Raw genomic sequence first — 23467 nt, 5'->3', positions numbered from 1 at the left:
CAGGGTAGGAGGACGAGCCCGGGTCCTATGTATTGCAATGCAATGCTTAGATAGTACCAGGCCCCGCAGGCCAAACCTATGCAGGGAGAACACCAAACAGGCAGTGTTTGGCCGAGGGCTTGAATTGTATCCCTGTGATTTCTTTCAGCTCATCAAGTACAGTGGCCCAGTAACCCTGTAGTCTGGGAGAGCTCCAGGTCTTTTGGATGAACAACGCTGGCTCATACCCACAGTGGGGTCATCCAGACGACTGTGCCGCATAAACTTTTTGTAGCCGTTGGAGAGTAAGATAGGTACAGTGCAAGTAGTGGAACTGTGTGAGCTTAAACCGGGTGTTGCTGTTCACCTCTCGTACCTGTCAAATGCCCGCCACTCTGCATCCATGAGGGGGACTGCCAGATCTAAGGGCCACCTGTCCTGAATCACAGACACGTTCACTCTGCGGGATCTGCTTTCAAGGCTTTGTATATGCGAGATATCATGCCTTTAGTGGTGCCTGGGTCCAGGAGGAGCTGTAGTGTGTCGGACTCCTCCGACTCCATGGGGAAAGAAGGGCACAGCACCCTCACCATATGAGACATCTTGGCGTATTGCTGTAGGGTAGTTGGTAGCACTCCCAGGTCTCGTTTCTTGTAAGGAATACCCCATTTTGATACAAGTCTCCTTTGGTGTCACAGCCCCCGTCATACCATTGTGTAATAACCATCACTGCCTGTATCTGCCTAAAACTCGGCAGCCATTTCAAAGGCAGTAGCCATGCATATGGGGCCCTAAGGAGTACAACTGAACCACCCACTCCCACGCCTCAGCCACCTGCCGGACTATGTATGGGGTCTCCGCTGGGCCCCCCATCCCATCATTAAGTATCCCGGGAGATCCGTCACCCCCTCCCAACCTGCCAGAAGGGCCCTGTCATCTGTTGGTCGCGTTGCACGCTGCTGTGCAGCAAATTGTAAGAGTACTGAAAACTAATGCAGCTACAGGTCGTGGACCCCTATGTCCCCAAGCTCAGAGTCCAGCTTCAGCACCTCCAGTTTTACCCTGCTTCGTCCACCTGCTCATTTTAAAGAAATTAAGAGGCTGTTGAGTTTAGTAAACATGGCCTGGGGGATAAAGCACATCAAGGTCTGTAGAACCTGACGGTAATGGGGCAGCAGCACCATTCTGCTTAGTGTTGCCCGTCACATAATTAAGACTGGGAGATGGTTTCAGAATCGGATGGATTCCTCCAGGGGGGCAACTGTTGCTCCCATTTGAGATCATAATTGGCTGCATCCAAGTGGGTCACCTTCATTCCTAGATACCAAAAATGACTACAATACCAGTCAATCGCTATTTGAGGTAATGCTGCACCATCTAAGCTGGTCAGGCTTGAAAACAGAAAGAGAATTGACTTTCCCTGATTAATGCGCAAGCCAGATACTTTCTCAAAAGTCATCATGTTTTCTAATAATGCTGGCACAGCGAGTGCACTAGGTTACTAATGTAGAGCAGCGCGTCATTTGCATAAAGGAAGGAAACATGGGTGCGGCCCCCCACCACAACATCCCATCTGGCCATATATCTCATCTCAGTCACTGTGCAAGAGGCTCTATTGACAAGGCAAAGAGGAGCGGCGACAGCGGGCAACCCTGCTGAGTCCCCCTTGCTGTGGGTGTACGGCCAGAGATCAAAGTGCCCGTATGGACCTGTGCCATCAGGTGGGTGTATAGGAGATGGACCAGGCAAGGAATTCAGGTCCCAGACCCATCATTTTCAGCATGACCCACAAATACTCCCACTCCATAGTATCAAAAGCTTTTTCAATGTAAAGTGCAGTGACCGCTGCTTGTGTCTTGGTGCCCGGTGTGGAGTGGAGTACGTGAGAGATTATCAGTAATTTCTTGTGGGTCCCCCTGCCTGGCATGAAGCCACATTGGTCTTCGTGAACAAGGTTGGTCATGATGTTCCCCAGCCTAACAAAAAGAACATTGATCAGTATTTTGGCACCTACACACAGCATGGAGAGGGGTCTCTATGAGCCAGGATCCTCCGGGTCTCTGCCCTGTTTCAGAAGTATTACAATCTGGCCTCTCACATGGACTGCGGCAAGGAGCCCAGTCACCTGGACTCCTGGAATGTCTCCAGCAGGCAAGGTAGCAGGAGGTCCATGTTGGTCTGATAATACTCCTGTGGCAGACTCTCTGGGCCAGGGGCCTTACATTGTATCATGGTCCGATCGCCTCTTTTAGTTCCTCCTGCTGGAGGTCCTTGTTGAGGACTTTTCTTTGTGCCTTCACGAGGTACAGGAGGTCAAGGTCTGTCAGATAATCCTGAAGTACCGGTTGGGTCTTGTGTGGTCCCCCATTATAGACTTCCCCTAAGTGGTCTCTAAGCAACGCATTAATACCATCTTGAGTTGTCACTCTCCATCCGTTCGGTCATCGCAAGGAAAGGATGAGAGGGGGTTGTTCCTGACGCAACAGCCACACCAGCAACCTTCCTGATTTAACCCCCTATTGGTGTAACAACTACCGGTATTCGAGTCGAGTCAGCCAGTCCAGTCCATTACACACCTTGTCAATACAGCGCTATGCTTGCAGCATAGTTGCATTTTTCTTCCCTGTGTCAGGGTGTAGGCATTGAAGGTCTCCTAGGGACCTCTTTGCTTTGAGGAGTTCTTTTTCTAGTCAAGTTCTCGTGCCACCAATTCTGGAAAGACATTCCCCACGAGTCACCAGTTTTAGTGAGTCCCACTACAACCCTCTCTCCCAGTAGATAGCCAGTTTGTGATGGAGCACCCCACTGTCATGTCTCATAGCTCCCCTCTGAACAGTGCATCATTCAGTGTCTCAGGTTGCAGATGCCACAGGGGGACCGAGGAAATCTCCTCCTACCCTCTACTCCAGTAGCATTGGGGCATGGTCTGAGAAGAGCCTGCCCATGCCCAGACACATGGCACTGCCGGCACCATGTCGTCTGAAATGAGGTACCTATGAAGGCAGGTATAGGTCTTGCAGGCAGTAGTATAGCAGTAGTGTGCGGCCCTGCATACATCTATGCTGTGCAGACAATTCAATACTGCACTAAGGATATCAGTCATATGTGGTGTGGTTTGGCTCGGGCCTGGGGGGGTGCCTGTTGAGTTCATTATCTAGAATGCAATTAAAATCACTGGCCCACAGCAGGGGTACTCCTACATAGGGAATGAACTCTTTCTCCTGCTCAAAGAAAACTTTTCACATTTCGGAACATAGACATTCAACAGGCACATCTCCATGCCATGTAAAAGTCCATGCACCAGTAGGTATCAGCCATTTAAATCTGCCTGACATCCCCAAACCTGGAATGGAACTTGCGGGTCAACCTAGATAATAACCCCTTGGGCGTATGTGGAATATGTGGAGGAGTACAGTTTGCCTGTCCATTTTTTAAGTAATTTGTGCACCTCATCTTTTGATAGGTTCGCCTCCTAGAACAGAGCCAACTGCACTCCATGTCTGCGGAAGTAGGTGTGCACCTTGTATCGTTTTACATGGGAGTTCAGCCCACAGACATTCCATGTCAGAAACGTATAGTTATTATGTATCCTTTTAGCATCACCCCCTCCGACCTGCACCTCTCTGTCAAGCAGTGTCACTACTTTCATTGCTGCCACACGCTTAATGTAACTACAGATAACCCGCCCACCCACCGGGTAGACACAAAACAACTTGTGTTTCCCCAAACATCACCAAATCCCCATCTCACCCCATATTTAACAAAAAACAGCAATATCAGTGCTCTAACTAAAGCAAACTCAAAACACTCTCTTCCAGTCAATACCATTTCTCACACACTACCATTGCATCCCATTTATTCCCACACTCACAACGTTACACATGCCTAGCTCTGAATGGGGGGGTCACAAGTCGGCCCGCTATGTTAAGGGGCTAAGCCAATGCCCTTACTCTAGTCGCCGTCCCACTCACTCACTCACTCACTCACCCCAGCCAGGGATACACTGCAGAAGGTCACTACCAGCACCCCAAGCACACCAATATCGCCTCTGTCCGTGGCAGTATTTCAGACATGCTATTCTCACCTCAGCCACTCCTGACTTTCAGCTAGATAGTGGGGGACCATATGTGGTTCTCCCAGCAATTTGCATCCAACTCTTTCCCATGGCTAATGACACTTTGCCTCCTTCTTGGGACAGCCCAATTCAGTTTGGGTTTGTGAACAGTCATAGTCTTACGCTCAAGGCACAGGACCCATGCCCTACCCCACTGTAGATCTCTGCCGGGACCCCTTCATGGTTGTGAAGTGCCTCAGGATCCGTTGGTGGGCAGTTTCTCATACATGAGACCATTGCTGCAGTCATCTGAGCTGGAGGGCGTCACCTCTTCAACCAGTGCTGTCGCTTCCTCTCTCTCAGATCTCTGTTGCTGGGGATCTGTGATGTGTCTCCTGGACTCTTCTTGCCTTTGCCATAGGTCTTCTAGTGCCAATGCACGATCCTGCTGTACTACTACACATTGAGAGGTGTGTGGCACTCAACTCCCTCTCTGCCTCTTCCCCTGCATTGGTCTTGGTGTGCGGGTCTCCGAGCAGGGGGGCCCGAACATCCGCAGCAAGGGGACACAGCCATCCCCACATATCTTGAGCCAGTCCCAAGCCGCCTCTGGAGTAGTGAGGAAGTAGGTGTGGTGTGCATAAAGAACCTTCAGCTAGGCTGGGTACAGTACCATGTTCTGGAGTCCCATGACTCTGAGTTTTTGCTTCACACCTCCAAAATGTGTCTGAAGATGCTGAACTAGGCGAGTGTAATCCGGAAAAATCTGTATCACATGCTTTTCAAACTTGGGGTTGCCCATCTGCCTTACTGTTGGAAGGATAGTGTCCCGGTCTCTGTAGTTCAGAATTCTTGCAATGAGAGTATGTGGTGGACTTCCCACTGGTGGTTTTGGGGTGAGTGCACAATGTGCTCTTTTGACCACGAACACAAAGGACAGCGTTGTGGTCAGGCAGGCCTCCCTAGGCCATTGTTCAAGAAACAATTCCAGTGACTGAACCTCAACATCTTCTGGGAAGCCAACAAAGCAGAGGTTACATCTCTGAGATTGAGCCTCCACCTCTTCGGCTCTGCATTTCAGAGTATCCGTTTTGGTTGTTAAGGGATGGAGAGCCGTCTTGAGGGATGCCACCTCATCCTGTAGCGTGCTGACACATTGCTCTGTGGCTATGGATCTCTTCGCCACCACCCGGAGATCTGCCCTCAACAGCCCGACATCAAGGGAGATGGCTTCAATCTTGGCCTGCAAAGCAGCACTGGATGCCTTAATCGCAGCCAGAACCTGCGATCTGGAGGGCTCACAGGGAGTGTCCAGGTTCACAGCTGTCTTCCCACAGGGGTCCCCTTCCCAAGTGCTCCAAGGGTGTGTATTGGTCTATTTTAGCCTGCTGGACAGCCAGTTGAGGTCTATCTTTTCCTGTGGTGTGGGGCGGTTACATTCAGTTTTCTATTCTCCCTTTTCTACCATCCCACCTCCATACTGCTGCAATTTCTTTGTAGAATGGCAATCCTTCAGCTCATCTATTACTATCATCTCGTTTATGTCCTGCTTTGAGCGTACTTGGACCAAGGTGTTTTTCAACTTCAATGGCTTAACATGCCTTACGCTTGACAACACCACCAGAGGTTCCTTTCTACGAAGAAAAGGAAGACTGATTCACCCTGAAATACCGGATCGCACTGTTTTAGAAACAGTTTTAGAAACAGTATGAAGCACATTACGTTTTGGACCAAAGTAGTGTTCTTTAACCAATAACATTTCATTCAATTTCTAATTTTGTACACTGCATGTATATACCACTTCTGCAATCTGTTGATTTTTGTCTGTCGATTATTTGCCAAACCCCATAGATAAGATACAGATACAAAGAAACATTTGTACACAAAAATATGCATTAGACGTGTTCGCCTTGTGCATACGATAACACTACAGTATGTTTAGGAACACAACATTGTTGATATTTAAAGCCTACTGCAACCTTTGCAGAGTCTTTCCAATATTAAGACTTTTTGACAGGTTTATGTTTTGGTTTCAAAATGATCAATTTTTTTGGTTTCAAAATTATCAATTTTGCTTTCTTGTACTGTCTTCCGTTAGCTTGGCACACCAAATAGAACACATCTGGACACAGAATGATGCTTAACCTTTATAATCATGAGGACTTCCTAGCTATTTTCTTTTACGTGATAATGTGACCAAGATTGAAGATCAGGATGAAGTAGTGGTCTTCAAACATTTTAACGCAGCCCCCCCCCAGTGGAAAAAAAAATAACACTGTTCCTCCCTCCAGAGTTTTCACAGTTGTTCTATTAAATTGGCAATGTGTAAATATGAATAGACTTATTTCAACATTGTAGTTAAGTTATGTTACTGTTTTAAAAATGCAATCAAATGCGTGATGCCAAACAAAGCATTCTGGGGAAGCAGGCCTTACTAATGTGTAAAAGTATCCACAGTGTCATTATTAGGCGTATGTCGGTGGGGGATTTGAAGAGTAATTAGAGTCCCTTCCCTTTTGACACATGCTCTGAGATTGGATATAAATGACAAAACATGTTAGTGATGGCCCATTACAGGCCAGTTTATTCCTGCTCATTTTTTTCAGCTTAAAACAAAGCCCTGTTATCAGCATAATGCTTCTTTTGGCCAGAGCCTGGCACCCCCCACCAAAGTTTGAAGACCCCTGGGATAAAGCAAACTATTTTACCTACATTAAGTGAGAGCTGGGGTGACACAGGCACAGAGAAACAGAAACATGCGGTGAGCATTCCTACTGTCTCACCTTTGGCTTCACCACATCTTCTTCTTCCAAGCATTTCCCATCCAAGCAGAGTTTTCTGTCACCACAGGTAGTTCCATCTGCCCAGGGTAGACTGGCATTTTTAGTGTGACACATAGGTTCGTCGCCCACACGGCACCACAGCTGGGAGCAAATGTCCTCATCAGTTGTGTTGGGACAGTGACGGAACTCTTTGCCAAAGACCTGCTGACATTGGCTGTCCAGTCCATACAAGGAGTCCCGACCAGGTAGATCTGCTGGAAGTAGGATGGGGCTGGCTGGAGAGTCCAGAAGGCAATCTCCTGTGGAGAGGAAACAATGGTGTTATTCTTCAGTGGCACATGGCAGAGCAGACTGTAGGGCTATTAGGGACAAAGCTTAGGGACAAAGCTAGACCAAGATATGCAAAATTACACAGCCAAGAGATTGGTTAGAAAGAAATTGGTTAAAGGAACTGGCTTTATAAATTAGCTGAAAATTAACCAGTTAAGGGGCAGATGAAAAGATCAAGATCAGTAAGAAAAATAAAAGTGGTCATCAAAGGGAAAAGCTTGAGTTCTTTATAAAGTGATGGGGAAAGTCAACGAAACAGGCGTGTTATATATCACGCTTTTGGTGAATTTTGGTATTAAAAAAAGAAAGACTGCTTTCCTAAGAGTCATAAAAACGTTAGTTTTCCTTATTGCAGTCTACTAGTAGTTTAGAGTGTACCAACTTTTCGAGACTCATTCCTACTTAGAGGACAAAAGTGCCATAATTTACGAAGGTTAGTTAGGTGGAGGGCTGCGTTACCCTTTTTCCCATCACTCCTGCAGAACAACCTGTAGAGGTAACCCAGGTCATAACACTGATCCACTTTCCTTTGGATGGAAAGCCTCAAGAGTCTTCCCCTCAACTACACAGCACAGTAGCGCTAACCCTAATGACATGGCCCAGTCTTACTTGGGCCAAGTGAAAGACTCTTAAATGAACTTGTATCTTGCTCCGCAGATCTAGGCACTTATGTTCTGGTTATAGCTGGTTAAATGCCTTTGTTTATTATTTCTACACATGAAATATAGCAAACCATACACTCTGATCCGCTGAGAGCAATATGCTGTTTGGTAACGTTGCTCTTAAAGATGGCAGTGAAAGCACTTATCACCACTTGCCATGTGCCTAGAACACATGACCCATGGCATCTGGTTTTCGTCCAGGTGGGGACACCTGAAACTGCATTCTGTACACGGGCAGTAATTTAATATTCAGTGAGGGAAATGGCAGTTGTTGTATTACTTATTGTTTCAATACCATGGCGAAACCATTTTATCGGTCATGGGTAGGAATGAAAATGGAAATTATGATGAAACAGAAAAATATCCTTCGTAGCTCGGTGTATACTCTTTGGATTGAAATTGGAGTGCTTGGTGACTTGGAACTAATGGCATCTGGTTCCATAGAACCTGCTGGCAGACCTATACTATGGATGCTTAGAGGTGAAATAAATGGAGTCTGAGCGAAATATTTACTTGAAACAATTTGTATCAGGCCAGTGAATGAGAAGGCTCAGGTTTGCATCCTGCGGCTTCACTGCTTTATCAACATATGTTGGCTTGGAAACGTTACTTTATGTACTTGAACCTGAGAAATGTGTTCTGTTAATATTAAGAGCATTCATCAATGGTTGAATCAGGAGCTCGACTTGTAGTAAAACAATGGGGCATATTTACAAGAAAGTGGCGCATCAGCTATGATGTGCCAATTATCTTACGCCCTCCTCAGTCCCCCTAACCTCACCATGGTAGCACCGTATTTATAATACGGGGCACATTGATGCACGTTAGCATAATAGCGTCAATATTTTTGACGCTATTGTGGCGCATTGGTCGACTAGCACCAAAAATGACGGCGCTAGTTCAGCAATGCGTGGGGATGCTCATTGGAAAAAATGGTGCACTGAAATCTCGTACATTTCACTGAAGCATCTTTCTGGGCCTCCTAACGGGGAATACCCCTGTTGCATACATTATGCTTGGTACAGGCATAATGTGGCGCAAGGGGTTACAAAGTGGCTCAATGCTTGATTGCACCACTTTGTAAATCTGGCACGGAAAAAAGGGCTCCTTGATGCCGCCTTAGCATAAAAAAAATTCACTCAAGGGCAGCACAAGAAGGCGCTAGGGGCTTGTAAATATGCCCCCATGTGCCTACACCTTGTGGCTGCAGAGGTTTTGCTTTGCTTTATTGGATGAAGAGGGAGCGGCCATATCAAGCAATTTTTATTGTGGTTAGATGTGATGCTAATTCAAAAAATATATAAATCCCAGTTATTGTAGAAATGAATGCTGGGAGTGCATCCCAGTGCTTTACTTTTGGAGACGGAGAGATCCATCGCCTTTTGCGGCATCAAGTAAAGCGCATAGATTCAGCATGGACAGATAACCTGTAGTGCTTATTTTGTACTTTCTAATTTACAGATATGCTAGCAGTTTTTTTAATTCAATACTTTTTGGAGCTGACAGGTATGTACTTCACACAACCATCTGCCCTGTGCCGACATTTATTTATAAAACTCAGAGACCTTCTTGGCTCCTCTTACCGTGCCCGCTGTCCAGGAAGTCAGTGAGGTACATGGTACTGCAGCGGGACCATGGCAAGGTCTTGTTCAGGCGGATAAACGTTGGTGCCATCATGTGATGCTTCCCCAGATCGCCATAGAGTCTTTCGCAGGTCTTGGAGTCATCATGGGGCATGCTCATAACATGTCCTAACACACATGGATGCAAGAATGAGATTTGGGTTGACGATGATGGGGAACGAATAACCCACGTCATTCATTTAGAATTCCATGACACAATACATTTCTCATTCTTCCCCAATACTTTTCTGGCCACGGTACTCTCATAGAATAATATAAAGAAATAATACATTTGATGTACATATACTCAATATTACATATTCTTGCATCTAATAGTTTCACTTGGTGCGACAGCACAACAGAGAGTACTTAGGTTGAGGTACATAGAACTATTTGAACGTGCCTTCCTCTGTCTGCACTGGAATTGTTCTGAGTGATACAGATCTGGATTAGAGCCAGATGACTGTGGTTTTATTGTATTTGAGATTTGTGTTTGGCACACATCTCTTCTAAGATGCTTTGAGTTAGAAATGAGCACTTTGGTAACCCTGCTTGTTTTTCTGGCTCCTATCTGATTTTAAGCTGTGGTACCAGATGTCTAAATTCAGTATTGGAATAACATAGGATCAAGAAGACAGTGCAGTCAACAGGTCTGGGTATTGACAAATCATCTGTCAAGCTACCCGGTTGCTTACAATTTCGATAGGCCCTCATTACAAGTTTGTGAGAGTGAGGTTTAGTGTTTACAACAGGTGGTACATAGTGTTACCCCAGAGTGAGGTGTTTGCACATGTGGTAAATATCACCTGGTCTACTCTTTAAAATGAGGCATAACATGTGGACTCTGCATTTAAGAAACTCAATTCCGCATGTTTTGCTTTTTTTAAAGGCCTTTTCTCTTGATAGGATTTCTGAGGTTTGGTCTGCCAGGATTTATAAGGGGAAAACTGCAAGGGAGTGTTCATTATGACACAACTTGTAATTCCAATCCCTGTGAAAACCATTCTTTGCAAAGAGATCGGAATTTAGCCCTTAACTTGCAATAGATGGCTTTGGGTTTGGCCGTTTCCACCACTGGCTTTCTTCGACCAGCCTCTTTCAGGTGCAGGCTTGCCACTTTTAGTCTTAGCTCAGCCCAGTGAAGTGTTCACGTCTCTCCTAATGCTAGTAGGTGTTTAGGTACATCCTTCCACCTCCGCTCCTGTGTTTGCATTGAACTGCACGTGGGATTGATTTACAAATAGGGAGTTTCCATTAAAGGAGGCTTTTCCTGTCTGACTTGAACATGCTTATGCAAATTCAAGTACTTTACAATAAAAACGACACAGTGAGCATACTTTTAAAAATACTATTTTATATGAAAATCAGGAAATACTATTTTATATGAAAATCTAAATAAATCCTAAAGGAAAGGCATGAGTCTTGGCCTATTTTGTGAAATAAATCAGGTAAAGGGATTGCTTGTGTGTATACAAAATGAGTTCTGGACACTTGCTACTGAAGAAGTGAAGCCTTGCCTATTAAATGTTGCATGTCTTACTGCACATGCCACCAGGCAGCTGCTTTATGGATGGTGAGTTCTTTGAATGGTACGCAGTCATTACCCATAGATTTGGGATCTGTAATGGAGATAAGCATGAGGGGCCAACCTGGTGCACAAATGTCCAGACCTAGGTCCCTTTTAGATTTATAGGCCATTGGTGTCTGTCCCAAGTGCATATGAAATGCTATAAGAAACACAGAGCACTGAGAGACACATCTAACATTCGAAGGAAGAATCAAGTCTCGGCATTTTAGAAATTCTGTTTTTCACTAACTAGGACTTCCAAATGAGCCTGCATGAAATTCCCCAGCTAGTCCTACAGTGTGCTCATGCAGTTATAATCCATTAAAAATAAGCATGGTTTTATGAATATCCAAGAGTGTTAATAGTTTGAATTGACTACAACAAACCAGCTTCATACATATATTTAAATGACATTTAAACAAACCAGCTTCATACATATATTTAAACTTCATTCAATAGATCCTCTAAGGATTCCCTTCTTTAACACACGAAGACAATCTGAGCAGATTTGATTAATGCGTATGCAATCTCAGTCTTGCCTAGCCTCAAATAGCTCTCAGTCCTGGAAATAATAGCCAACTATTCAGTATTAAGATGTATTTCGTCCTTATGAGAAGAGTGGTGAGTATTGTTGACAGGGAAGTGAGATCCTGGTCATAAATAGGTGAGTCCGCCTTTTGATAATGTCTATGTTAATGATGTTGGATGATGTTTCCTTGCATTGTCACTTCTATACTGAGCAACAGACCGCGACTGAAACTTGCACCATCAATGTGTGCCTCGGGCAACTGAAAAGACATATTTTGAATCTGGCTTAATCCCAGTGTACACGTCTCAGTCTCGGTGTAATCATCTCAATCTCAATATACACGTCTCAATCTCAGTATACACGTCTTAATCTTCGTATACAAAGGCAGTGGAATATTACTGAGTCAAGAGTTCCAACATACCCCGCTAAGAAGTCAACAATTAGAATTAGATGGTACATCACAACCTGACTGAGTACATCAAAGATGGAAATAAAACAACTCAAAAGCTGCAATGTCATGACTTTCTTTAAACTCTAACGGAGTATTTAGGAGGCAGAGTGACATCTGGACAGTAAATCAACATCCAAACTTACTTTCTCTAGTTGTGGTCACACTAGTGAATTTAATGAACCCTGGGAAATCTCCCTCAGAACGGAGTGAGGTGCACTGACAAAGCTGATTTTAAGGGCCAAAATGATCAGAATGAAAACGAATTGAGCATCAGTGGAGATCGAAATGATGCCGGAATAACAGGTTGGTAATGGAATGAGGGGTACTTCAGGTTAGGTTTGAGGTACATTCAAGCGGTTTTACACTACTGAGACCATGGCTTTGCTAAGAGCATATGAAGATTGTAGTATTTTGTTCAAGATGTGCGTGATTGTAAATGCACAGCCCCTTATGTTTGAAGCACATTACAGAGTTGAATGTAAATACCACGTCCTGATTCTTTAGTGTGTATGGCATGCTCTGAAGGTAGTTGTGGTTAAAGAGACAAAATATGTATTTTGTTCAATAATGTCTTACTGGAGATTTGCAAGTTAAAGGCCTGAAGCACTGGGAGCGTTGTAACGTCTAGAAAGATTGCAACAAGACAAACACGTAATAGAAATTGCATTGGTAGCCAATGTTCAGGGACAGGACTGGACTATAGATGACTTACCCAACTCATGAGCTAAGGTGAATGAAGCCTGAAGCCCGTCATCTTCAATAACGGAGCAGCTTCGGCCGGGATCACACATTGTACCAATGTCTGCCACTCCAAGGGTGTCACAAGTTGTATGCCCACAGATGTCCTACAAGGCAAGATGAGTGTTCTATGAACAATTAGCGCACATAAAAATAAATAGGCTTTAATGAGGAGAGCTAGGATACTTTTCCAAAGTGTTACCAGGTTGTGAGTTGCCGCAGCCATTGAACTTTTGCAGAATTGTGGAGCATCAGTCACATGCCCACCAGTGAAGAAAATAAACAACGCTTCATCAACCCAATAAGGGTTTTTCGCTTTTGAATGAATCGAAAATATGAAACATACATTGTATCTTATTCTTTAGCAATAAACAAAATCAAATTCAAGCAGAATCTGCCACGTGTACCTTTGCTATGTTTGTAGAATTAAGGTGCACAGTTCAAAGGTTTTGTGTGCAAAACATACATAGCAGGATGCCCTTGAGCAAGTTGCTCAGGGTTAGTGCGCCACTGAATATGTTACACGTGAGCAATATGCTATTGATCAAGGTCAACCTCTGCAAGATGGCAAGGATGAAATGCCACTGAGCCAGGTGCGCATGGGAAAGTTACTCATGCGGATCAAGATGATCACAGGCATATTGATCATCAACAGCTACCTTTACGCACTAGAGCGAAACTGACATTTACTGGCAAATTGTTTAAGTATGTCAATGAAATGAGTTGGGTTTTTTGAAGAAGCATTTGGGTGACATTAGGACGCAGAAGGAGAGAACCTTGTCAGAAGCAGCAACACTGCGAGGAGGGGAAGGTGAGGATGGAGCAGTGCTTTTCTTCTCTCCCCTCAAATGTAGTTTTGGCCAGGGCTGTACACTTGGGACTGCCACAATGAGAAAGCAGAGCCGCTGTGGGTGCACTAAGAATGCACTCGGTTGTAGTCTATCCTGAAGAGCATGTTTTCAAGATTCTCCTGCCACTTAGGTACATGGTGTCTCTCTGGCTAGCCATTACACAGGTGGCCATGCCATGCCTTGTGTTTCAAAGGCAAGGTTTCATCCATCACGGAGCCACACAGTTCCCACGATCGTATAGCATGAATCTGTAGATGCACCTTGTCACTGATTATACGAGTTGACAGGGTGTTGTGCTGTGCCCCAAAGCCCTGATGCACCTTTTATATCAATAACTGCAATTTCCTGGAAAATTCCCACTTATTCAGCTTTATCTCCCTGCCTGCACAGGCACAGAATTGTTGAAAGTTTACGCTCCATTGAATACATTTTTCTGTATTTACTCCTAGTGGGAAATGACACCTGTACCATCTAACATTTTCTACCATTCTTTCGGTTTATGGCAACCGAATGTCAATGTCTTTGACCTTGACTCACCCACCACTGCTCATTTTTAAGAGGGATCACAAGCTAGACATTTTGTAGATTTCTATTTCACAAGGAAATAGTTCATCTTTTTACTTATTCTGGAACATCGTAGCTGCTTCCTTCCATAGGGAAGTGTACATTGCAACCTTATTTTACTTTTCATTCTGTACTGGTTTTTCACTTTATCACAGCATTTAATTTGATTTTGTAAATCACTTTCTAAAATGCAATGGCAAAAAACAAGTTTAGGGCAAGGTAAGACAGGGCCGGTTCCCTTACCTGTCTGGTCAGGAGGATGGCTGTATCGTAGTGCTCTGGATGGCGGTCACTAGGACTGTTAAAGCGCTGCTGCCAGCTACAGAAGTTACGCAGTGTGAGATCACCATTATCCGATACCTCAGGTCCCTGCTCTTCATCATCCACCACCAACACCTTCACCACCACCAGGCTCACCGAGTTCTTCAGGCTTGGGTGTTTGTAGATCCGAGCAGCCACAGACATCATTGTTAAGATGTGATTCTGCAAAAAGAAATGGACGTCCACAAACAGGTAACTAACTTTGTCCCAGAAAACAGGAAGGTGTACAGCTAATTGAACATTACTTTCAGGTGTTTCCAACTCAGTTATTATTGGCCGAATTCATGTACAAATTCCAGAATATCCACACAAGGTCAAATTACATACTATGGACTTTAGAGGGAATAATTTACTTAGCCGCTGGTTTTGCTGAAAATCTGGTGAGGACCACAGTTACCATCGCTTACTTTGTAAAATGTCTTCTCTGCCGCTGTGAACTTCCTATCCCTTACTCCTTATGAGTCATTTTCTCTTGATCAACTCTGTAGAATGTATTTTGGTGCCATAATGTTCAGAAATAAAGCAGCTAGTTTTTCCTAACACACACGCAAAAAAGTTCTGCCCCTCAGCTCTCTGGCCGACCCCGCCCCTCATCTTCCCCTTAACATCACCCGCATTTAGATATAGGGTGATGGAATCAGACCTTTGGAGCAAATGTACATAAATAATTGAAATGCATATTAGTATTTTTTCATCAAAATCTGTGCCTTGTGAACAATGTCACCGAAATTTGATGTCAGAACTCTTGATATTTTTTAGTATGCACGTCATTTGAAGGTCCTCAAGGGTCTCAAAGGGGATCCCTGGCTTGCCCCTTGCCACTCATGGCACTGCCTTTGCGACCCCTGGCCTCAGAGGTGGCAAATTCAGTGCCAAGGGCACGGGGCGGCTCCGCATTCCTTATTTTCAGCACGTTTTTCTTTATATTATTAGTGAATAATACCCTTTTATTCACTGTTAATATAATAATGGAGTACACTTAGCTGGTACAGAACCTATGGTGGCAGCTGTGGTAAGTAAACATATTTTTATATGTATATTGTGTGCGTGTTTTCAGGTGAAAGGGCGTTTATGTGAGATAAGAACCTGCATGTGTGAGCATCTGTATGCATAAGTACGTGTCTGTGAGTGAAAGTGAGTGAGAATCAGTCACAGGTAGTGAGGGTAGACTCAGGTCCTCATTACAACCATGGCGGTCATGAGACCAAAGCCAAAGCAGCAGTCCGGTCTTAATCCATCAGGGCATCACTGCCCTCCAGATTACTAGCCCCCTTTCCCCCAGCCTTTGCTTGGCGGTCCCACCGCCATGCAATGGGGTGCCGGTGCATGGGCAGTGGAGGGGCCCCTGTGGACAGCCCCGTCGCACTTTTCACTGCCCGATTTACGGACTGTCACACCTGATGCACCTCAAGCACCTCACCATTGCCACCGGCTCCAGTACGAGCTGAATTCAATGTTGCGGAATGTTTCCCGCTGGGCTGGCGGGCAGAAACGCTGTTTACGCCCAACAGCCCAGAAGGAAACTCATAATAGGTACAGCGGAGGGACGGATGCTTATGCCGTCATCCCATTCGGGACTTTGGCAGGCAAAATGAGGGCCTGAGTGTGATTGAGGCCCAAACTTACTATTGTTTGACACAAGACAGTGCTGTACCAAAGATGGTGTGCTGTCTTGTATCAAAGGGAGAGAAAACTGCACCATATCTTCTAAGATATGGTGCATTTTTTCTCTCCCTGTGCGCTTGTGTACTTTTGGCAGATATGCGCCAATGCACACACCCTTGCGACACAGTGCAAGAGTATATGCATTCTCTAAAGCATAGGTTTTGTCCTGGAGGGGATAACTTTCTGTGCACTGCTATGTGTTAAGGCTTTTCCCACTTTTTGCTGTATGATGCACACATCCAAAGTTGGAAAATGAGGAGACTTTTCTTCTTGTTATGCCTGCATCCAGGTGTTGTAAGATTTACATGCAAATTCCTCTCTACCACTGTTTGGAAATAGGGATTTGTGTATAATACCCATGGACATTTGCATAGGAATGCCCATGCACCACCTATGGAACGTCCAGTTGACGCTAATTAACACTAAGCAGTACATTGCCCAATTTTGCGTTTGAAATAACATCCAAAGCAAATCAGGATTTGTGTTGGCTATTAAATCCCACCCTAACACTTAGCACTAAGTTGGCATCACAAAAGTCATGCAAATATGGTGCAAAGCATTAGTAAATTATTGGCCCGAGTGTTAGTAGGTATGAGTGAGATTAAGAGCGAATGTAAGTGAGTGAGTCAGAATGAGTGTAAGAGACCATGACTGTGATGTTAGGGCCATGTGACGTGCCTTCATGGAAAACATCTGGGCCAAGGGTCATATAATGTCAGTTCCTGTGATGTTATTAAGGCCAAAGGGTATGAGATGTTACCCCTGGCATTTTGGTGAATTGACTTCCATGATTTTAAGTGCTAAAATGTGAATTAAGTGTGCAAAAAAGTGTGAAATTATGCCTTTCTGTGGCAGGTAAGTGGCCCCGGTGAAGATGTGGTCCTTTTCAGATGCTTGTATATGTTTCAATGATTGTTTTGTTTGATACCGAGAGAGATCCTACAAAAACTTGACAGTCTATTAGTTTACATTGTCTTGTGCGGTGCCTGTTCAATAGTTAATGTAAGCACTTTAAAACTTCCATGCAGCAGAGGCAGGCTGGGAGTGACCAGAGTGCTAGTACCAGGATCCCACTTAGAGAACCTTCACGAATGGTTATCTGAGACAAAGGGCTTAAAAGATAGGCCTTTCTTTTTCTAAAATGGTGATATGGACCTTAAATGTATGTTCTTGCCCTGGTGGCAGTAGGACCCGGAGGCTCCTACCTTGTTTCACTTGTGTCAAGTGCTTGGGGTTGGGCATGTCAATTGGTTATAAAAAAAGGGGACTGTAAGAGTTTCGGAGCTGAATGAAATGATAATGGCTATTCACAGATGAGAGGTATATTTGAATGGAAACCTTGCATACATCTGAAGATACAGGGTCACAGGAATCTAGCAAGCTTCTAGAACCTCTAGCATTGTCTCACGCAACCTGCCCTTTGTCCTCCTTATAGAAAGAACTTTGTGAAGACCCCGGAGGCAGAGATAATAGATCAGTACTAAATGGGACAGGGATTCCACAACACATTCGTAAATGACGAGTGAAAAAAATTAAATAGATGGAAAGGATACCAGAATCTGTTTCATTCATTTTAAATATCTGCATAGGACATACTACACACCTGTGGCATTAAGAAAACATGTACATCCCTCTCAATGCACAGGGTGCTCGTGGTGCCAACCTGACGGATCCAACCTGCTTCAGGTGTCCTGATCATGTGGAACTGTCCAAATGTTCTGGGAAAGGGTGGTAAACATGTTACACTGTGCAGTGGAACATGACTGGGCCAGAAAAATAAGCATTTTGTTGGGGCGACACCAATTGCCTGAGAGAAAACACATGCAAAACTGTACAGCATAAGAAGGCCTACTTTTATATACATGACAAATTGAAATACACTGAAGGCAGGATAAAGACTGGGTATGTGATCTATGGTATACTGGTCTGAATGAATGGCTGATGGCATGTGAGAAATAAATGGTGGAAGTCCGAACAGAACCCAACTTGAGAGACAACATAGAAAGCTCGAGAAACCACATACATTTATTGGAAAACAGGTTACACTGGATTTTAAGCAAAATGCCTTTTGTATTTAACTGAGAATATCGACCATGTGATAAACCAAAACCCATTTGCGTTTTACTAGGTGCTTAAGCGCAATGGAACCTATCCAAAAAGACAAATTTACATATGGGTAAGTATACACTTTTACAATTCTCTTACACTTGATGGTAAATTGTGCACTCTTAGCTATTAACCATTTCAAAGTGCAAATTTGCTGACATGTTTTCTCCTCCTGAAACAGGGGGTGGATCCAGATTCACGAGTGTAAAGCTACTATTATTAGCTTTTCACCTATTTGTAGAGACCTCCATCACTGCGGCTGAGATCTCGTGGGGCAAAGTATAGGAAACATTTTGAACTTCTATTAGTTGCTCAAATTTATAAAAAATATGTTAATATAAAATATACATGAGAAATAATTAAAAATATATATGATTAACAGATTTAATAAAGTACACTATTAAAGAAAATTAGTTCATGAAAAGTAATGAGTATCATTTAATAATTTAATGTAAATATATTGATTTTTAAATAATATTTTTAAATGATAATTTAAAACAAATGCTCAATCACTGTAAACATTTTATTTTTACTTAATCCATATTAAATTTTGTTACACATTATGTATTGAAATAATTTTAATTATTTTTTCTTTTTTAACAAATGTTTGTAGAAATATATATATATATATATATATTTATATATATATGTACACATATATATTATATATACATATATAATTATATATACAGATATATACATATATCTATCTATATCTATATCTATCTATATCTATGTATATATATGTATATATATATGTATATATATACATATATATAAACTCTTCCTTAATCTCAGGGCTCTGCATTGAATTCTCTTATTACCGAAACTGACACCAACTCATGCAACACATTTCGGGCCACCGGTCTTGATCATGTAAGAATGATCAAGGCTGGTGGGCCGAAATGTGTTATGTCATTGTAGTAGACATTGCCCTACATGCCACAGAGCCCTAGTCCCTTCCACATTTACTTCTAAGCAGTAAACGTACATGTGTGGAGTTCTTCCCATACACAGGTGAGGTGGAGGTGAATATTTCCACTCATAGGTTTGTGAATTGCATGTTGTAGTGTTACTGTAGTATTATTTTACGTACTGAAAGATGTAATGTGTGAACTGGGTCCTGAATGTCTTAAATATTAGCTTGACAGGGGTTGCTTTCTTGCCTAATTGTCATATTTTAGACATTTCATGTTATTAAAAAATTGGCAATTATTTAAATATATTGTTCACAAAAAAGTGGAATAACCCTGTTATCACCAGTTAAATACACAGTTAAATATTTCCTTAAATCAGAGCTGAACTGAAAGTGTGTCTTGAACAGGTTGGTGAAATATTATAATTTTGCTGTTGAGCTTTGGTGCAGAAGACCTAGTAGAGTTATGTTTGAGTATATGGGCCAACCATGAATGACAGCAACTTTTTTTGACATGAAAATGATCGTTCTAAAGTGGGTCACTGTTTTTCTTCTGCAAAAGACATCCTTTAACGGTGTAGTCTACAAGTTTTCCTAGTCTTTGCAAGCTTAGCAAAATTTGCAAATTCCTGCAACATGTTTTTACATTTCTAAAGCAGGAGGAGACTTTTCACAACTTTGTTCACCTATCGCTTTGAAATTCACTCACCATCAAATACGTTCTTTTTGGTTAAACATGATAAACAAAGAAAACATTGCAATCTTTTACATACAAAAATCTGATGTCAGCTAATACATCATGCTCAATATTCATTGCATGATGATTCAAGATCACGTTGTGGTACATTTCAGAAATCACTTACACTCTAGCCTTAAAGTTAGAGATTAATTTAATTGTCTTAATTCAGTCTCAAAAACATGACTAAAGAACAAGTGTGTGCTTTTCATTAAGTGCCTTGTGAGTCAAATTCCATTTGGATTGATAACTAAATGAAAAAGAAATAACACCTTGTTAGTGATACAGCACATACCACGATGCAAAAGGGCCTCATTTTAACGGCGGCAATGACGTATTTTCTACGCAATCACCATTAATGTTTACAAATGTACAGATTGCTTATAAATCTTTAAGGGGCATGCACATTTTAAATTATCTGCACAGAGCAAATAATGGGCATAAGGCTTCTCTTAGGATAACTCACATAAGCCGAACAGAAAAGAAAAAAGGGATGACAGTTTCAAACGTGTCCTTGCAAATAAAACACACATAGGAATCAGGTAATATTGTCTGATGAAATTTCATAACAAAGGAGTTTTATGCAGTGTTCAGGTCCCTCCCAAATAATGAATGGTTCAATCGCCAAATCATGTTTGAATAACAGATATTAGCTAACCATCAGTTTACGGTCATGGAATCGGAATGGCTGTTCACTTTACCCCCTTTCAATGTAAACCTCAAAACAGATATCATGTATTTCACTCACACAGAGGCCACATTTTAGATGTGCCTAGGTTGAACAACATACTAGGTATAAACACAGCAAAGCAATGAAAGACTTCTCGGATCTTCGAGCAGATAAATCATGGCTGTAAAGTTTGTGAGCAGGGGAACTTTAAAACCTCCCACAACAAACCAGGGACTAGAATCTAATTTTATATATTACAAAATCACTACCAAGATCGATAGGTGGGGAAGTGAAGGGGTGGACTTTGGTAACCATAAGAACCACGTGGGCATGCATAAGAGAACCTGTAGGCATGGAAATTGCCCATAGGTGCCCTACCCCATGGGGGTTGTGCGCCAGAAAATGGAGCTAACCTGCTTAGTGGCAGTTTTCTGCCTCTGAGCAGTGTAGCACCATAATTCGGCGCACAAGCCTGGGCTTCCGCTACGCATCCCCAGCCCTATTAGCATCCTCTCCAAGGACGCTGACAGGGCATTATCGCCGGCTAGCGCCATTCCATAAATATGGTGCCCGGCCGGCGTCTTGGAATGGTGCTATACTTTTTCACGCAAAACTGCGCTAACACAGTTTTGCGGGAAAAAGTATAAATCTGCCCCCAAGTTACCATCTATGAGATTGTTGAGTCTGGAGAGATGTTGTCTTAAAGTACTTCTGAGGATCATAGAGACATATATTTAAATGTTGGTTGTATTGATCATCGGCCTACTTTCTTTACAACAGATTGTATACCTGCTGAAAGGTGGGTTAGGCTTGTATGAGCCCTGTAAATAATAGCAGACTAATCTGCAAACATTAGTGCTGTAATCCGACCTCCTGAACAATTTGGATTCTCAGATAAATCAAAATCCATGACAGAAGGCAAATCATTAATGCAGATATAAAACAACCGAGGCTTGTATGCAACTTTGCCTTTCCCTATTGGAAACTTGAAAAGTGGTAGCTGTTTCTCTGTTGTGCGCCCACTAAACATGACATAGATGTTTGTGTAGAAGGACTTAATTGCCTTTAATAATTTAGAGGGTGCGCCAATATCTTACTCGACAGTCAGGAACTTTATTGTAGGGACCCTGTTTAACACACATTTCGGATCAACAAATGCAAAATATAGAGTTTCGCCTCTCAATCTGACGTATGTCTCTATGAACAAATGCATTATGAAAACCTGGTCTACAGCACTCAGTTTGTGATGAACACGAGCTTTGAAATTGGTGATATTATCATTTGTGTTGATCTAGTCTTTCAATAGGCCTAATAGTAATCTCCCCAATATGTGTTGTGTATAATCTATCCGGCTGTTTAAAAAATAAATTATTCAGTTATCCTTAGAACCAGTTTTAAAAGTTGGGATGATCACAGCTCTATGCCAAGTGAGTAGAGGAGAAGCTGGAGATGCAATTGAGTTAGACATTTTAAATATGTATGATCCCTAAATCTCATTATAAAGATCTATGGGTTCCATATTGAGGCCTTGGGCTTTACCACTCATTTGGGAACTATGACTATAGTAAACTTATCTAAAATGAAGAAGGGTCAAATTGATTCAAGCTGGCCAGAGGCAGAACCATTCTTTCAAATGGAGACTGAACATCTCAAGCCGCATTGATCACTTGCCTATCACAGTGATCAAAAATATGTTTGGAAAATGGAGATTCTAGCTCCTCTCTGGGGTGTGCGTCTCAGTTTTGTCAAGTGCATAATTCGTACAATTGGCCACAATCTTCCCAAAGGCTTGAGGATCTCTAGAATCGAGCTCTTTTTCATCAATGGCCCAATTGGCTTTCTCCCAGTCTAAATTCTTCTGTTTAAGCAGACCCTTATAAATCTTTCTAGTTTCCTATAATGATAGAAGCATAGATTGTCTGCATTTTTCGTTAATGATTTAAGTTCGCCTTTTTTGATGTCTGCTTTCTTTGCTGAACCACACTACTCTAGAGAGCTCTTTATCAGTGAAGAACACAGAAGAAGTGGTCAATTATTATAATTATCAGTCTAAAAATATAGGTTATAAAGGAGACTATGCATACATCTTCAGAGAATAATTCTTCTAAACTGGATACTATGAGATTAGAGATTTTTGTCAGGAAAAAAGTCTTAGGGCCTGATTTAGAGCTCGGCGTACAGGTTACTCTGTTACAACGGTGAGGGATATCCCATCTGCTGAAATCTAAATCCCATTATTTCCTATGAGATTTGAATTTCAGCGGACGGGACATCTGTCACAGTTGTGATGGAGTAACACGTCCACTGAGTTCTAAATCAGGCCCTCATTCAATATTAATTGCATATGCTTACTATTAGTATCAGTAAAAAGGAGAAGAGAAGGAATCACTAAATTATCATTCTTATTCCCATTCTCACATAGAGAAAGCAAAAAAGGAAGTTACTAGAGTGGGCTGGCGGGAACATGGTCACTTTTGATCCTTGGCTCAACATTCTTATCTTTCAATAAGTTCCAGTAACTGACATTAACAAAGATATGAACAATATGACTGCTGACATTTCACGCTCTGTATGGAAGGCAAGAAAGGGTATCTGTAGGAGTTCTCCCATTGCATGGCTAAGGCTTAGTTATAGTGACAGGAAATGTTTCTGCTATGCTTGTACAGTTGTACTGCATTTTTCATCATTTATAGTTCTGGAACACCCCAATTAAAATATTCCTTGTGGAGCAGTGCTTAATTTGTAAATAAAAAGGTGCTGGTGTGCAGAGCTCTCCACAGAAACACGCCGCAGCTGCAATTAGATGTGGGAGCACTGAATACTGAGGCAGCTTAATCCTAAAGCCATCTCGGACCTCTTTAATCCATTTACAGTCACTCCCTGCCCCTTCAGCTCACTCTTGCAGCTTTTTGCTTTCTCCCTT

At 42.7% G+C, this 23467-nt stretch overlaps 1 protein-coding gene across 1 annotated transcript in view; it reads right to left on the bottom strand.

The window, feature by feature from the left end:
• The window catches only part of ADAMTS8 (ADAM metallopeptidase with thrombospondin type 1 motif 8), a 159859-nt gene that overhangs the window by 53919 nt on the left and 82473 nt on the right, over window positions 1-23467 (bottom strand). The window contains exons 2-5 of the mRNA XM_069224463.1: window positions 14374-14613; window positions 12690-12822; window positions 9392-9559; window positions 6817-7115 (exon numbers count right to left, since the gene is read on the bottom strand). Coding sequence (XP_069080564.1) covers window positions 6817-7115; window positions 9392-9559; window positions 12690-12822; window positions 14374-14613 — 840 coding nt within the window. The remainder of the gene's footprint in view (window positions 1-6816; window positions 7116-9391; window positions 9560-12689; window positions 12823-14373; window positions 14614-23467) is intronic.

This window comes from Pleurodeles waltl, chromosome 3_1 (assembly GCF_031143425.1).
Source record: "Pleurodeles waltl isolate 20211129_DDA chromosome 3_1, aPleWal1.hap1.20221129, whole genome shotgun sequence".
Lineage (NCBI taxonomy): Eukaryota > Metazoa > Chordata > Amphibia > Caudata > Salamandridae > Pleurodeles > Pleurodeles waltl.
The sequence above is the reverse complement of the archived record's forward strand: the minus strand, read 5'-3'. Positions and strand labels throughout refer to the sequence as shown.